Raw genomic sequence first — 17,182 nt, 5'->3', positions numbered from 1 at the left:
CTAGCCCAGGTTGCCCAAAGCCCCATCCAGCCTGGCCTGGAACACTGCCAGGGATGGAAATGAACAAAGTCCCCCCAACCCCCCTATTCTTTTTCTCTGAACTTTCATAAAACTCCATGTTTTTGACTCTTTACAAACAGTAAGAATGTACAACACAATGCAAGGTTATAGCTACCTTTGACAAATTCCTGTGATACGACAAAGTGAAGGTCTCCTGCCAGCCAATTCCCAAAGCATGCAGAAATAGGAAACCTACTACTGACACAAGCCAACAGCGTTCAGAAAATAAATCTATTGCTTCTCAGCATATTTCTCTATGCAGACCTCCTATTCTTAAAGAAGTACACCAACCTGCTCTCAATACTGTTAGCTAAGTTCTTGATTAGGATTAATCAACTCTACAGTTGTCAGGAGTGGCCATAAGCTAAAAAGCAATCACAGATTGCATGCTTTCTTGAAATCTGGTAGTATTTTTATACCTCTGTTCCTCAGGTTTTTTTGTTCTAGACAGCATGTAGCTAGGTTGTTATTTTTCCTTTCTCCTTCTGTGATTCTTTTGAAAACTCAGGGATAGTAACTGTTTAGTATCTATCTTGCTTACTTGTTCGACAATTACCAAATGATGAGCTCGTAAAGAGCTTACAGCCCTTTAACTTGGCAATTAGAATCTTGTCTGCTATAATATGTACAGTTATAAGGGGTCACTTCAAATCTATTCAGTCTTTTCTGTAGCTTTTTCAGAGCAGTGTCACTTCTAAACTGATCCAATATGACAAGAAAAAGTTGATTTACTTTACTGTGGAATTATTGGGTCATGGGAATGAGACAGGAAATACCTAAATGACCGCATGGCTTCCCAGCAGGCAGAAATACACAATTCACTTTCTGACTTATGATAAATACTGCAATATGTAGGTTATAAACAGTGGGTGGTTGGGAGGATGAGGGTGAAATTAAGTACAACAATGTAAGTAGTAGGGGAGCTTCCTCCTATGCTTCTATATGCCCATTAGTACTATATGAAGCATACAGATATTTGCAGTTTATCTGCACCTAGTAGTGTTAGCTGACAAAGAGCTCACAGCACAGAAATTTGTAAACATGTGGCAGGACTGTTGTCCCCCTTTTAAAAGAAGGGCTGTGTCCTTACAAATTTTAAAGTGAAGCTTTCCTTCTTCAAAGAATTTCTAAGTGGACAAGGATTGTTCCAGTTCTTTTATTACTCTTGAGAGTAAGAATGAGTAACTTACCTGCATGAAAGCTTCTTACCTGTGTTCCTGTAACTGCTGTTCCAGACTCCGGGGCAATTCTTTGCCGTATAGCTGGCAAGTATTCTGAGTCTTTGATAGTAGACTGGGTTTCTGCAAGAGAAAGTGCTGTTTTAAATTGCATTTGATTTAATGCATTTGTCCAGAAAGCAAGTGAAAGAAGATCGTCTGCCCTTGTGACAGTGTAACTGCCCAGCTCCATTTTCAGAAGCTGTCAATAGAGCTCATCTCTAAAACCACAGCCCCTACTGCTTATTGCTTTCTAACCCTTAGACAAAGAATATCTTTGCATGATAGATTGTAGCATAAAAATCCACAGAAAGGTTTCTTCCCAAGTGAAAGAGAAGCTGCAAGCTGGAAAAAAAGTTTTTTTTATAAACTAAAGCTATATGAAAATTGGTTTTTTTAAAAAAAAAAAAAGGTGGGGGGGAACAGTAAGCCCCAGAGGGTCAGAAGTGGCTCCTCAGATGCTGATGCATATCCTTTACAGAGTGCAATGCAGATAACAGGTATTAACTAGCAGTTACTTTAAATTGCTTTAATAACTCTATACAGTAACTGAGTAGAAAAACAGCAGTAATATAGTTTACTTTTTGCATAATTAGGGTCAGTATCTGACAAAAGAAAAATACAGCATAATTTTGAATTCAGCTGTTCTCTGCTAATTTAGCCTTTGATTTAGCCTAGTAAAAGGCTAGTCTGCTGTGTAGTAACAGCAGCTGGTTTAATTCAGTGGAGGGGAGGTATGGTACCTGGAGCCTGTGTTGTAAGTATTGTGTTTCTAAGCTCTGCCGTCTGGATAACAATGGGGGATGTGCACCATTAGGGAAAGCAGATGCAGCTTCCTGCTGCTGCTGAGATGCTTCCTCCTGCAGAGAGAAGAGGAACAAGTTTCATCCCCAGAAAAGGCTTTTCTGCCTCAACCTTTTCTTTAAAGATTTCCCCTGACAGAGGTTTCACAGTTGCTATATGGACTGGTCTCTGGTGTCACTCACCACTTTCACTGCATGGTGAGGAGCCTAAATTACAAAGCTTTGAACTATCTGTGCTGCAAAATGGCAAGGGCTTACATCTGTAACTAAAATGATATTCTATATAAGGTACTTTCTGTCTTGCCCCCTTAAATAGTAAACATACAGGGTTAGAAAACCATCCAAACTCTAAATGTGCTTTCATGCAGCTCTCACTTCACAGCTTCAAAACGGACGGTGAAAAGCTTTCAATAGCAGTGGAGAGGATATGCACGGAGTAAGCTGACATGGGAGGGGAGTGAATTGTTGTCATGAGAATAGCAGGAGCACTGCAGCATGTTTACGTGAAGCGAGAGATCCTTGTGAAAACGTTATAACACAGTGGTTGTCAAAGTGAACTTTTCCAGCAGTCAAAGTAACAGCTGGAGCTTTAAGAATCGCAGGCTTCATTGGGAACATTAGGTGCTTACAGTGCCTGTGTACTTCTCACCCATTTTATTTCTGGGGTTTAACGGAAACTTATTATTCCTGCTTGCTGTGACCTGTTCCATTTGAAACAAGTAACTAGGGGGCTGGTAGAAGCTATTTAGCATTTCACTAAGCAAATGAGGCTAACTTATCACTCTGCTTTTGCACTTGTTACAATTATACCAGACCAACTCCAACAGGGAAAGATGTTATTGGGCTTTGTTAAATCTGAAACATCCTTCAGATTAAAAGCAATAAAAAACCCATCAGATTTGGAAAGCTAACAGGGCCATCTCCCTGACACCGTGAGGATGGTAAAGGCTAACCTGCAAATACCCATTCTCTATTCTGCAGAAGACAGAAAGGAGAAGATGGAACTTGATCTCCAGAACATCTTAGCCTCTCCTTATCTGTCCCAAAGCATTAACACGTGGAAAGATAGAGCTTGATTTCTGGTTTAAGTACCTCTGGAGGACTATTAATGAGGTCCTGAAACTGGGTGGCAGTTGATGTCAGAGAGGGTTCTTCTTCTGATCCCATCTGTTCATACAGCAACTGAACTTTGTTCAGTTCCAGGATTCCTTTGGTTCGTGCCAGATTCTGGAGGTGCTGTCTAAATGCTACAATTCCTGGAGAAGAGTTGAGCAAAACCCTTGTCAGAAAATCAGTTAATTCATATCTGGTTAGCACAGCAAACGTGAGAAGCTGAGTAACAACCCAGTCACAAGGTGACCTGGTGCTTCTGTGTATGGAGTACATCTATTACTGTGTCTAGGTATACTGTGTTGTAACAATGGTTGTAATTACCTTGTGTGAGGGATGTGTCAGAAGCTCTGCGCCCCTCTCGGAAACTGACAGGAGAGCGGTTGTGGGTTTCTCGCTTTTGGGAGGCGAGTGCTTGCATGGCTGGATTAGCAGGTCTCAGACCTATGAAAGGTGTTGTCATTCTGGGTGCTTGTTGGTTAGTTAGCACCATTTCTTTCAAGGAAGGGGTGTCTTCCAGGAATTTAATATCTCTCTGAATGGATCCCATGCCGTACTCTGAATCGATACTGCCCAGAGATGCGTTTTCATCCAATGAGTAGACTTTCCCTGTGATAAAACCCAAAAGCCAGAATAAAAGGAAAGTGCCACAGTAATTTAGCAAAGCAAAGGAAGTGCTGCAAGCTCAAGTTATTCCAGCTAACAGTGACTGTCTCGGAGGAAATGAAACAAAAAAAAAATCAAGTTTCATAAAGTAACTGTAATTTAACACTTGTAGTACATGAATGGGGATTTGCTACCGGTTTTTACGTTATTGCAGTGATAAGACACTATGCAGATGATGTTCACTGGCTTAGACAGCATTCAGTGTTTGTTGGGTTTTTTTCTGTAGATAATCCTGACAAGACGGTAGCCTGAGGTGAAAGGTTTGGTCAACTTGCTGGTTTTAGAATACCTGAGAATCCAGAGGTCTTTTTTTCCCTGCTGTCCTCCTCTGCCAGCACATCTTTAGGGGATGAATGAGTTGGGGACATCTAGGTATGTGAAAAAGAACAAGCCAACTTGCCAGACTTTACCAGCGGCTATTGGCATTGTACATGACTGTAGCCACCTGTATATTTGCTGCTTTGGTTTTATACTGTCTGTACAGCAGGTTTTGGGGTGTTTTGTTGTGGCTTTTTTTTTCCCCCTTTGGCCTTCATAGCAAATGCTAAGTAACAAAATCAAGAAACTGTCTTGCGCTCGTTGCTCATAAAACGTAGTCTTTTTTATCCTGGGCTTATTGGATTGAGTGCTAAGAGCAGGAAATGAGCTTTGAGATGTCCGTGCTAACTTCTGTACCTGTGCCTGGCATCATCACCAGCTGATTGGTAACTTCTGCCAGAGTGTGACGTCGCTTCCCACAGCGAGCTGCTTGGAGGGCTGCAAATGCCTGTGCAGGGTCATCTTCTGACTCCCCTTCTGTCTCTATTCCTTCATCAATTGAAGTTTCCATCATGCTAGTAGGTAGTGATTGGCATCCTTTCCTAATCACCACAGGAGGTACAGGATCTAGCAGGCAGCCATTTATCTAAATGGCAGAAGGAGAAGATGGACAGCTTTCAGTTATGTGCACAGAGCATCACCCCAAAGCGCAAGAAATCTCTGCCTATCGTGTAGGCTGAAGGCAGCCTGTATATTTAAAATGCATGAACTTCCCTATAATCTACTGAGGTAAGAAAGACTTGTAAGGAATTGTACGTGACAAATCCCTCAAGGTAGGATCACCACTGACATGCTCTTAGTGCTCAGCTCCCTAAATCTAAATACTCTTTATTTCCACAGTATTATGTTCTCCAGGGCTGCTTTCTTTTTTTAAGGAGTTATTAAAAACCTTTGCCAGCTTAGTCACAAATATAAAATATTTATGGAATGTACAGTATCATTGTTTCTCCTTACTATACCTACCGTGCTCATTTATCGTGTTCAGGTAAGCACTATGAAAAAACGGTCTTGTATTTAATTCTGCAGCATTCTTGCAGAGATGTGGTCAGAATAATACAATAAATGCACCCTTTCCAGCAAAAGTCCATTTGATTCATGGTGCTCCTCTGCAAACAAAGATTGCCTACAGAGGCTGTGGAATCCCCCTCCTAGAGTTCACTCAACTTGATAAAGCCCTGAGCAACCTCATCTAGCTTTGAAATTAGACCTTCTTTTAGCAGGAGGTTGGACTAAAGGGCCTTTAGAGGTTCCTTTCCAACCTAAAATACTCCTAGGATTTTAATTCTGTTTTTATTCTCCAATTCAACAGAATCCTTCTGTACCCCAACTAATTTCCGTATGCAACTACTTGGGTTTTGAGGACAATAGCCTGCATGTCATGCAGTTTTGGGGTGGATATTCTGTTCTGTAATACCGTAGAAGCTCTAATTAGTGTCCTGTCGCACAAGTCACTCCTATTGTTCTGGTAGGATGAGGTTGGATAAAATATGGATGAAACAACACATTCATTTAGCATAAAACCTGGCACTGCTACAGGTGATTTCATGTAAAACTGTCAATGAACCATTCCTGAATTTTCTTCAAAGGTCTTTGGTATTTTGAAAACAAGTGTGTTTGGAAAAGAAGCTTCGCTGCATTAACAGTAGCTGTTAACAAATGGTCTTGCAAGCAGACTGTATGGTAGTACTCTAGGAAAATATTTAAAGCAATATCAAGAAAAATCTGTAAATATTTTGAGCATCGGAAAAATGATGATGCTTGCACATGAAAATTCTGGATCTGCTCCTTCTATTTTAATGGATTGTATCTGTAAGCTTAATTTCTTACACACCTTACTTTCCATTTGTGACTTTCCCATTCAAATGCCTTCTACTGATCTGGTAGCAAAGGCACTGGAAAGACTACTTAGTGAACTGCTGGAAAAGAAAAAGAGATCCAATACCATGTGGGCAGTTGGCTCTCTGCAGTTTACCATGGCACACAGATCAGAGCTTGGAAGTTTTTAGCAGGCATGTTCTATAATATTTAAGACACTGAATATTCCCAAGTCAATTGTGATTTGACATCTTACTGCAGTCACCATTTGTTGATCTACTCTGGCCAAACTGCATCTATAAAAGCAAAGGGGGATGCAAAATAAATGTTAATTTCCAAATGCCTTTGAATTGCTTTTTGCTTTCCAGCTGTAAGAGACCACACAAGGAGTTACTTAAAAAAACAGTGATGAGAACTAGGGCCATACTCTTAGCGTTGGTAACTAACCAGTAAGTGAACAATAAAAACATAAAAATGGCAAGCATGAAATCAAACCCCTAGCTGGCACCAGGCAAAATACAATATGCTGAAGTTAAAGTTATGATGTGATGTGATATGAGAGAGAAAAACAAGTTTCATGAGAATAATAATATACTTCATAAATGTAATTCTTTTAAGCTATTTTGCCTTCCTCACAAAAACTCTAACTGCTACCTCCTGTGTATTTCACTTATACTTTGCTACCCTGCAGAGTATTGACACAGACCTCAAAGCTGCATGGCAAAATGGCTCAGACTGTAGCTCCCTTCAGAGAGTTAAGCTGTAACCATACGTTTGTAAGGCTGTGGAGCTGTCCCATCCGATTAGTTGAGTTCAGTTAAGTCTGTTAACTGTGGAGGTGTGGAGAGCCTACAAAAAAGTCCTCCAGTCTGATTACAGGAAACAAAACCCATTAGCTGGAGCTGCATTTTTACATGGTCTCCAGTGAAGATTTTACAGGCATTCCTAGTTACGGAAATGGCGTAGTTGAGAACTGCTACAACCTATTTGAGATGCTGCAGTTTTAATAGGTTTTTGACAGTCAGAAGGTCCTCCTGGCTAGCTACCATGCAAAGAAAAATTAACAAAAATGTTACTCTCTTGGCTGGCTTCTTATGAAATTGGCAGAGATACGGAATTTAAGTGCATGGTATTTTAATTGCTTTAGCTGGCAATGGAAGCTTATGCTTAAGGTTCTGTTATACCTTCCTGTTCTCATTTGTCTGAGTTTTTGGACAAGTAGCTAGGTAGGTTACTCTAGCTATTCAGCAGTGAACCCTTTGTGTTAGAAGCTACATATGAGGAGTCTTCAGGGCTCTTAAAAATATATTTGAGAAGAAGAAAAAACCCCCACATTTGTAGGTTGATTTTTCTTTTACCAATGACAGTGTGGTAAGATTGGAATGCAAGCAAAGAACACAAGAGGCAGATTAGTGATCAAAAAAGACACAGCTGTTGAAAATTATATGTTGAAAAAGAGAGAAGTAGAAAAAAGAATCTGGAATAAGTAGAACTGTGATGCTCAGAGGAAATTTAAATTTAGGGAAACAGGCACAATGTGTTTTTGTCCAGATAGTACAAGAAATGCACAAATCGAGCGTTTAGGTACTAAAGGTCTTTGCATTTGACTTGCTGTCTATCCTGAGATGTTACCCAGGAATGAGAATTTGCCAGAGACCAGACTTTTGGGAACAGCCTATGCTTATGAGTAAGTGCTTGGAAGCAGGTTGAGAACATTTGAGTCTTTGAGGAAAAGGCTACTGAAAGCAGGGAGAAGCAGCAGGGTTCTCCAGCTCAGCTACTTGCAAGTGTCAAGACACAGGAGGTGTACTAAGGTCAATGAAGTGACATTAGTTTGGATTAGCAAATGCTCTGGCCCTGACTCCACAGTGCTTTGTGCTAGGATGATGAATTCTACCCTATCAGAAGGAACTGATCTTCAGTTAACTATTGAAGAGCTACAGCTACTACCACTATCAGTGTTCTTACTAGGCACTAATTAAAAAGGCAACAATCTTTTGTAGCCTTAATGATTTTTTGACACAACACTAGGGTGATTTTAAGCCGTACCTTTGGTGTCTCAACTCTTTCTTCCTCCATAAATGCTGTCTCTCCCTGGCAGCTGGATGGAGGGAATGAAAAGGCGTCTGCTCCTGAAGCTGAGGGAAGACCCGGAGACTGCAACAACCTTGCATTTTGTGAATGCAAGGTAACTGAGGGTACCGCAGCTTGTGTCTAAAAAAGATTGTAAGAACTCCAAAACCAGAATAATTTTAAGAAGAAAACAAAGTCACAAATTAAAAATAAACAACACCTAGCCCATTTCCAAAGCAGGAGAAGTATGATATTTCCTCATTCTTGATGAATTACATTCTTAGTCTTTAGACTTTAAAAAAAGCACCACCAAACCCCAAATGTCATTAAGCTAGCTACTTATTGAAGCTGAGCACTTACTAGCAGTAAAGACAGTGTTTGGTACCCTTTGGTACCCTCCAACTTCTGAGATGCTAGAATTCCTTTTTATATTCAGTACAAACCCGCTTAATATTACCATGAGACACAGGGCTAGTTTCAATTACTTTTCTAGCATGCACTGATTGCTGCAGGAAAAAGCATGAGAAAGAATAGAGCAACCTGGACCTGAAAGAAGATATTTTAACAGAGGGAGCACTGTTGAAGGGTGAGGTGTGCCTCAGGGAAGGCAAGCATGGCACAATTAGGAAAACAGTGGTTTTTACTGTTTCTTAACGTTCATTTCCTGAAGTGCAGTATCTACACAACTTGCCTGTCCAAAAGGAAACAAACAGTCTTATACAGGAGCCTGTGGTGCCACCATGTGTGAAAACAAATTATCTCATTACTCAGGGTAACTGCAAGATGGCTTGCAGTCCTGAGGAAAAAGTGGTAATATGGCTATAAAGTACAGGAATTTAGTACAGTAAGGAACTACCTTCTAGGAGTTTTTTCTTCCTACTTGTTAGTCTGCCAAAACCTGCTTTTAATACATCTTATAAGTAATAATCTGCTTTTGAATACTGTGTCTTTCTATCATTAGAACTACTATCTAAGAAAATAGCTGGTTTTAATTTTTGTCAGCCATATTGTTCCTGGACCTATATTTTCATAGCTGAAGTGATTTGGCTTTCATTTCAACAGAATCCAAAACCAAACAGTGTCTTGCTGCCTCAAGCAAAAAAAGGAGCAGCACGGTTGTGGTATCTCCTGGACGTGGACTCTGGGCACTTGTTCTATACAGCAGCAATACAGTACCTAGGAGGCTGTGAACTTGAGAGTGTATTTACTTGAGACCACAATAAATCTGAGTCATCTTAGGCCAAGTCTTTCACGTTTGCAGTTATGTATTAATAGAAATCAAAAGCTGTACAACATCTGTTTACCTTAATAAAACAACATGTAAAAAAACCCCAAAACCAACCTGAGAATTATTGGAATAAGACAAGGTAAACTGTACGTGACCTTTCTTTCTGAACAAAATTACTAGGGAAGAAGCAGACTGAATAGCCTTAGAGCCTGTGCTGAATCAGTCAGTATAATTAGAGAGAATACTAAGTGGACAGCCTTCTGCAATGGAAGGGCTGGCACCAGATGTAAGAAGCACCCAGAATTGCTCTTGATAAAATACACGTGACATCCTTAAGACTTAAGTCAATTAGTCATCACATTGGCTCTACGGACATAGAGGTTTTGCAGCCATGCTGCGAAATCTCCCATGAAATTGTACTCTTGCTGGGTCAAGAGGAAAAAGTGGTGCAAATCTTAAAAGAAATGACATTATTTAGGAACAAATCTCTGAATCTTGAGCCATTAAGAGTCTCATGACAGTGATATTTTTATTGGGTACTTAAGATATCACAGTGAATTGGCATCTTAACCTGTTAGGTTGATCTTACTATTTTCTTTTGGGTACCTCTCTACTATTCTCTGCCATACTTCATTTCATGGGAGACAGAAAGTGTATCTTAGAGAACAGCAGGGAAAAAAGTAATTTTATTTTCAACAGGTCCCTTTAGAGTAACTATGTTTATGACACTAAGTACAGCCTGCATGCTTTTAGCCCCCATGCTAGCACAGCTCTCCATAAATTCAACAGCTTGTTTGTCAATCACATTAAAGATACTCCAAGTGTTGCACAGTCTCCAGAAACAGTATTTTCCTAACATTTTAACCCAGGACTTCCTAGCAAAAGGTTTGAAAGTCTCAAAAATGGAAGTGTTCCAATTAGAAGCACAAGCACAGTGCTTCCCTTTAACTGGGAAATAAACTGGGAGTTAAGGGTAAACCACACAGATACCTATTAAAGCCAAAACCATTGTTTGCATTTTGGCCTTCAGAATGCAGTCAACTTCCCTTTCTCATTTAAAACATTTTTCTTTTTGGGAGGTGGGGAGGAGGCAGCAGGAGCAGTTGTAGGAGGTATGCCAGACAACTAATTTGTCATCATACAGTTCTGACAGGAGGCAAATCCAAAAAAGTCTTTCCAAAATGATGCTGCAAGTCTACATACTATAGAAATCAGAAAATAGCAATGGATTCTAAATGAATCTATGTAGAAACACCATTTTTAAAGAGAAGAATGTCTTGCACAGACTTAAGCCCACCTCTGCTAGGAATGAGACCTTACCTTGGCTACTGTCTGCTCAGCGATGGTGCTTGGCCGACGCTGGCGAGCATCAAGTCTCTGTTCCACGGGGAAGCTACTCCGATGTGACTTGAGTCTTTCCACTAACAAGTAATAGATAGCAGCAAAGTGGTTATAACTCTTGTTCTGCAGAGACTGAAAAAGAGAAGCACAAAAGTGTGGGTGCAGCCAAATATGCATTATCTTTTATGTTCTAAGAGACCAAGAAGAAGAAAGTATTGCCATCTAGGGTAAGAAAAAAAAAAACTGGAGAAGGCTGAATATATTGGCCATTGCAAGTCACTACAAACAATGGGGAACTGAGCCTCTGCAAAGTAGAGAAACTAGCCTCTTTTAGCAGAAAGTCCTCAAACTGCCAACCTCCACAATGGCTTAAAGTTATCAACCATCCTAAAGGAAATGATTGTGTTAACTCCACAGGGACTCTTGGCATTTATGTTTGCTAAAAAGCATGATTTGGGATTGGACAGAGACATTCAACTGCTTACTGCTTTTATGCTCCTTTTTGGATTTCATTTTCAACCCTCTTAGAAGTTCACAATGAATTTACTTTCAATTCTGATTTCCCCTCCTCTCTCTGCATTTGAGAAGTAATGATTTATCCAACTCCGCCCAGGAAATCTAACAGTGTGGAACCGAATATGGCTCCTTTATTTTACTTCTGTGCATAAGAGTTGGCTTAGCTAAGAAACAAATCTCTAGAAATAACCCATTTTAAGCAGCAGCAAGTATCACCATTGTAACAGGCAGCCCTAGTGGGCTACCATTTTTTACACAGTGCATGCTATATTTCTATGCATCCTCTAGCTTAAAGCAACTGCAGCATCAAATGTTTTGAAATGTGTCCTTGTTTAAAGTAAATAGTTAATACACTGAAAGAACAGTACCTAGTCCTGGAATACGTGACCAGAACATGTTATTCTTTTCCATGGGTTCTCATTTGGATTCCGGACAGAGGAGTATCCTTTCTCTCACAGTGCTGCCTTTTCATTCACAAGTTTTCCTCTACGGGCAAAGGATGCCTTGGACTGGAATAGCTGGGTGTTGCCAGCCAGCAGAAGGCACACAGGTGAAGTTGTCCGTGGGCCTACTGCACGATGTTTTGCCTGCAGTTTGCATAACACAGACACCTTATCTCTGCTAGGGATGATCTCTAGGAAACTTTCTGAAGGGATGTCTCTCCTCTTCCTGATCAGTCTGCTGGCACAGACTGAGAACATTGGAAGGACCCGGACGCAGCAACACAGCATGTTTAAAATGTTTGCCCTTGCTAGGGTCTGACCAGGTAAAATATACCATCAGTTTTTTTTGTTCCCCCCCCAACTGTTGAAATAAAGAATGTTGCAAGCAACTCAGGTAGTAAGTTCTAGTCATAAAAACAAAACAGGAGACCTTTCCCCTAGGGACAAATATCCGTATGAGTCTATTTTACCTCAATAGTTTTCTGTTGGTCTATTCCAAGGCTGTGCATTAGCCGTAAGACCTGTTCATTATACTCTCCAATGGAAGGCTCATTCTCCTCTCCTGGTGGATAAAGAATAGGTCTCTGTACAGGAACTTCTATAAGCATCCACTTATGCTCCTTAATCTGAGCAATAGTTAACCGTTTGGATGGGTCTAGGACCAACATTCTTCTAATCAGATGTTCACACTCTGTTGGGAAAAAAAAAAATTACCAACCTGCTAAGTGGTACTTGCATATATTCACCCGAGACATACCAATACAGAGCATGACAACAGGAAACTGCCTTACTACTACCTAACTTCTGTGCTAAATACACTTCCTGAAGGCTAAAACAATCTCTCAAAACAAGATTAAATGTCACATTAAGGAGGACAAAACACCAACGTCTTTAAACGCATGGTATGGCTATCAGTGCCATTCCTTCTACACAGCTCCCACATGAGGGTAATAGCAATATTTAATACCTCTTTGAAGCTGCTTGCGCTAACATTAACTGATAAAGCTTTAAACAACCTCTGTGAAGTGTGGTGGGGAGGAATTAGTATCCTTCTCCAGCACAGTTTGAAATCACTTGTCCAGGATCATAGAACAAGGGATTGGCAAAACTAGGGTTAATGTCTGGATTTTTTTTTTTTTTAAACTTATTTTTACCCTAGAGGTCACAAAAAAGAAAGGTAAAAATAACGTATCTGTGACTGTGAATAGTAGCCAGTGGGTCTGCAGGTTTATCCGTTTTAATTCCAGGACCAAAGCACAATCGGTAGCTTTAGGTGTCAGAATAATTCTGAACACATCAAACCATTGCTGCTTTCTGACTACTACATACTGGACAGCATTAAAACCATCACCTTTTTTCAGATCTTGGTTTTTGGAAGATGAAAGCACAAGAGATAAATGTGCAGTTTGTATGTGATAGGAAGTCAATGCAAGTTCCTTTAAGTAAGCTTATCAATCTGACATGTATTTCTAGCTGACCATGATATGGCTACAGTACAGTTATTACAAGTCAGTCCATTTAGGTAGCTATGACAAACAACAGAGAGATTTCTGGCTATTTATTCCTATTTCTCTCTTTTGTTTTCACAGTTTTGCTAAGAGGCACACCCTTCCCCACTCCCTGCATCACCATGTGATCAGCAAGGGGACCAGCAAATAGCCTGTGAAAACAGCTGATCTGCACTGCAGTTACAGCAATGCTTGCACCTCACACAGAGGTACCTGGATCTAGGTCACGTACCTATGTCAGCAAAGTCACAGAAAACAATACAATTCAGTGTCGGCAGCAAAACGTGCCTAGGAAGCTGAGGGGTTGCTGTGGTGCCATAATGGCATTGCTAAAAGCAACCAAGTGTGCTATAGCTACACTGTGGCGGCTATTTTCAGAGGCGGTGTGCAGGAGTACATGCCACCAGAAAGAAAAAGGGGAAGACCAGAATGTTTTACACCACAGAACCCTTAACGGCAGGGCTGAAAACCCTTTTTTTTAAACTCCCTTTAAAAAGAAGCACAGAAGGGAGTATATCGAAAGAGGATTTGATTCAGGAAGGTTGTTTTGAAGTAATCTGGTTTAGAGACCCTTTAATATAGGGAAGCTGAAGCACACCATCAAGCCCTGCGTAAAAATGGCCCCATTTCTTGTTTGAACAGGCATGAGGGACAGTGAAACCCAACAGATGGGGCAATTAAGTGAGGGAGAGGTCTCATAGTTGCATGTGGGAGTGCCAGATACATGACAATTGAGAACCTGGCATAGGAACTGGTTGTGTACTTTTTTACTTTTGTTTAGCAGATGCTGTCAAAACCAGGAAACACCCAATCCACATCTTAGGTTTGACAGCAATATTGCTCTCAGCATATTTTCTTTCCACATTAAAATGTATATGGCCTTGCAGGATGAAAGCTAATTGCTACACAAATGTGCCTCTCCCCCTGCATCCCCATATTTCTGTTCACAGTAGCACGAGAGATCCTTCAGCTTCCATTTCGACTCTCTCCCTGCCCATGGGCACAGCCACACTGCAATCTCCATGCATTGCGCAGGGAAAAATGGGTTAGTTTGCTAGCAGCAGCCTAACTGCAAAGGCATACAGCTCACCTAGGCTTATTTGTGTTTCTTTGCAAAAAGAATAGTCTGCCATACCATAATCTAGTGTGCAGATGCACTACCCTTTGCTGTATTTGCGGCAGAGATTATTCTAGAATTTACTCAAGGTTTACCACACCAAGAGCGTAAGAGGACACGTTGTTACCTTCTGACATAAAATAAGGGATCCTGAACCTTCCTTCAAGAACTCGCTGCCTCAGTATGGGGAGAGTTGGTCCATCAAAAGGTAATGCTCCACAGACCAAAACATAAAGAACTACACCCATGCTCTGTAAGAAAGAGAATATTAATTTCATTTTTCAAGCTACAAGCAAAGTCTCTGAGGTTGGCTAGCCAAATCCTGTCACAGAAAAAAAATAAAATTATGTTCTGCAGAAACAGGAAATTTATACAAAAAGGAGTTAGATTTCTGAAGATCCCTAAACATTAAGAACACTCAGCTAACCCAAAATAGCTAGGCTTGCAGTACCTTGTGCTGATAAGCAGGTAAGCTGAAGTGTAATGGGTTAGAGACTCTGTCTGCTAGCAGGAAGCTCCACGCAGATGACTGAATGATACCTGAAAAGTGAGCCCCAACTTCAGGTGAGAATTAGAGATACTTTTTATTAATCTCAATGTTGTTCAAACAAAAACAAACCTCAAACAGCTGCCATTCAAAATAAGAAACTGTAACCTTTTACATTTACCAATTTGCAAAAGCCTGGGTAAGAGGCACACTGGTAACTTCATGAACAGTCAGCTTCAGGGGAACACTAACCAGTAATTCTGCACTGCTGTGCGCAGTGCTGAGCATGAGAGATTATTTAAACACGAGCAAAAGGAGACAATCTGGGAAAGAGCTCTCCTCCAACTGCCAGACTCCTTTTTGAAAGTATGCAAGTTAATTGCCACTGCAAGCGAAAATAGTCTTGCAGTATAGGCCAAAAAAATACAGTGCCATGCCAGATGAAATAACCACACCAGACCCTCGTGCCAATCAGATGGCATAGATAGCCACAGCACTGGATTTCTCAAGGGGAAAAAGCAGGCATTCAACATTCACCTTAAAACTTTGTAAGTACACAGAGATTTTAAAATTAAATATATATATTTAAAAGTCACTTCCTTCCTTGACCTGCCAAAAACTGAGCTGTGGATTGTTGCATTCCTCCTGCAAGCTTAGCACTTTCAGGAGACCTATTCTGTGACTGGGTGTTGCAAAGAGATACAGAATCCTTAACTCATCTCAGAAGATAAGTGAAGATGCTGATTTTATCTTAAATATAAACACACGTGCATTTCTCTTTGTGAGCAAGCAGATTCTGTTAACAATTTAGGATCTTATATATTTAAAGAATATTTACCAAAGTTCAGAGATTCACTCCTGACATTCAAACAGTGCCTGTGCTACTTGAAACAGTAAGTTTAGCTGAGGTCTGCTGGATGTTTATTAGTTACTAAGGATTCAGAAAGGCTGTAGCCTTTTTTTAAAAAAATCTAATGAGCTACGTATATATGTGTACATATATAAATACATGCATACACACAAATATGTTTTCAAAAATCACAGGTTTTATTTGTTGAAGCAATTAGATTAAATTAGATTAGCAGCTGAAAGGTAACTTTCCATGAACTGCCCTGTTTGTGTAACAGGCTCTGACCAAAATGTCAGTGCCCGTGTTGTTACGCTATGTGCAATATTATCACTGCAAACCTGATGCCAGAGCAGAGACTGCCAAATTGTACTGCCCCTGGTTGCTTTAGGATGTGAATCCATCATTATGAGTACCAGAATACTAAAATTAAAAAACAAACAAGAAACCTCAGACAAAACCAAATTAAGAATGAAAAGCAGTCTCTTACAACGTGTGAGGGGCGCACAAACTTTTTCAGTTCATTTTAGTCCCTTTTCCATTGCATAAGAATGTGGGTTGCACTCTCTATCCTCTTCCGCAAGAGTAGTATGCGTGGAGACAGACTGATACAAAAACATGCAGCTGCCTGCAGTAGAAATGTTTGTGGCACAAACGTGCTTGTTTCCAGCTCAACGAGCAAAGCAGTCATCATCTCTCCTGTGTTTCTGTGGCTCAGAATCCCTTTAACCGCATCAAGAACTTACAGCCTTACAAGTTCAATTCCCACTTAATACTGAAGATACTAAATGCACTGAAAAAAGCAGAGTTCATGCATTCAGTCAGGAGAGTTTTTGGAGGAGCTACAGTTTTTCCTCTAGTGGGCTAACATACACCTACAGCATACATTTAATAGCTATCTGGATAGGTAACTTCAATGTTAACAGGCATTTTATGACACTCAAGAAAAAAAGCTGAAGAGGAACAGCTTGTATACAGCTTAAGAAAAATCAAAGAGGATTCCTTTGTTCCAGCTTCCTAAAAGTTTACTTGAATCTAGTTTGAAAAAGAATAGTGATACCCAGATATCCAGCTGGGGTCCCTCGTATTGCTGTCCTTCAAAGACTTCTGGGGCTGCATATGGTGGGCTTCCACACCATGTCGTCAGAGGCTCACCACTCTTATAGAAATTTCCAAATCCAAAATCTGTTGAGAAATTAAGGGGAAAGTCACTCCAAACTCCAGTTGCATGACAAAGAATAATTATATGCATGGACTAGGCCTGAAAGCTCACCTTCATTCATGAAAGGCTCTATAACAAATCCTTTTATCAGTACTCCCACTGAAAATATTTATTGGGATGCTGAATGTCCTATACTGCTATTTTCATGACAGCTATGTAATTATTAAAACACTGCAAAACTTCACAACCTGTAGGAGTTTTAAGTAAACTTCTACTAGTTTTCAAAATTCAAGTTTATAAACAGCTATCACTAAAATTCAACAAACTGACATTCATGCATACATATGAGCTTATTTACTTGCCAAGAGTCATCTGAGATTCAGTACTGGATCTGAGATTTCCCAATTTTTCTTTAGGTGCTCTCTAGCCTTGAATACACAACAAACTTTGACAACAAAAGCATCAACTTCG

At 40.3% G+C, this 17,182-nt stretch overlaps 1 protein-coding gene across 5 annotated transcripts in view; it reads right to left on the bottom strand.

Annotated features, from left to right (window-relative positions):
• Positions 1-17,182, bottom strand: part of SIK2 (salt inducible kinase 2) — a 71,436-nt gene that overhangs the window by 13,685 nt on the left and 40,569 nt on the right. Inside the window, exons 5-14 of one of the 5 annotated variants that reach the window (XM_054803353.1) lie at positions 16,610-16,734; positions 14,343-14,466; positions 12,061-12,281; positions 10,611-10,763; positions 8,039-8,203; positions 4,532-4,760; positions 3,515-3,799; positions 3,173-3,336; positions 2,021-2,137; positions 1,270-1,361 (exon numbers count right to left, since the gene is read on the bottom strand). In XM_054803353.1, coding sequence (XP_054659328.1) covers positions 1,270-1,361; positions 2,021-2,137; positions 3,173-3,336; positions 3,515-3,799; positions 4,532-4,760; positions 8,039-8,203; positions 10,611-10,763; positions 12,061-12,281; positions 14,343-14,466; positions 16,610-16,734 — 1,675 coding nt within the window. Of the gene's footprint in view, positions 1-1,250; positions 1,362-2,020; positions 2,138-3,172; positions 3,337-3,514; positions 3,800-4,531; positions 4,761-8,038; positions 8,204-10,610; positions 10,764-12,060; positions 12,282-14,342; positions 14,467-16,609; positions 16,735-17,182 lie in introns of all 5 variants that reach the window. The other 4 variants (XM_054803355.1, XM_054803356.1, XM_054803357.1 and 1 more) reach the window with 4 other exon arrangements.

Source organism: Grus americana, chromosome 24 (genome assembly GCF_028858705.1).
Source record: "Grus americana isolate bGruAme1 chromosome 24, bGruAme1.mat, whole genome shotgun sequence".
NCBI classification, from domain to species: Eukaryota; Metazoa; Chordata; class Aves; order Gruiformes; family Gruidae; genus Grus; species Grus americana.
Note: the sequence above shows the minus strand (reverse complement) of the source record. Positions and strands in the feature narration are given on the sequence as shown.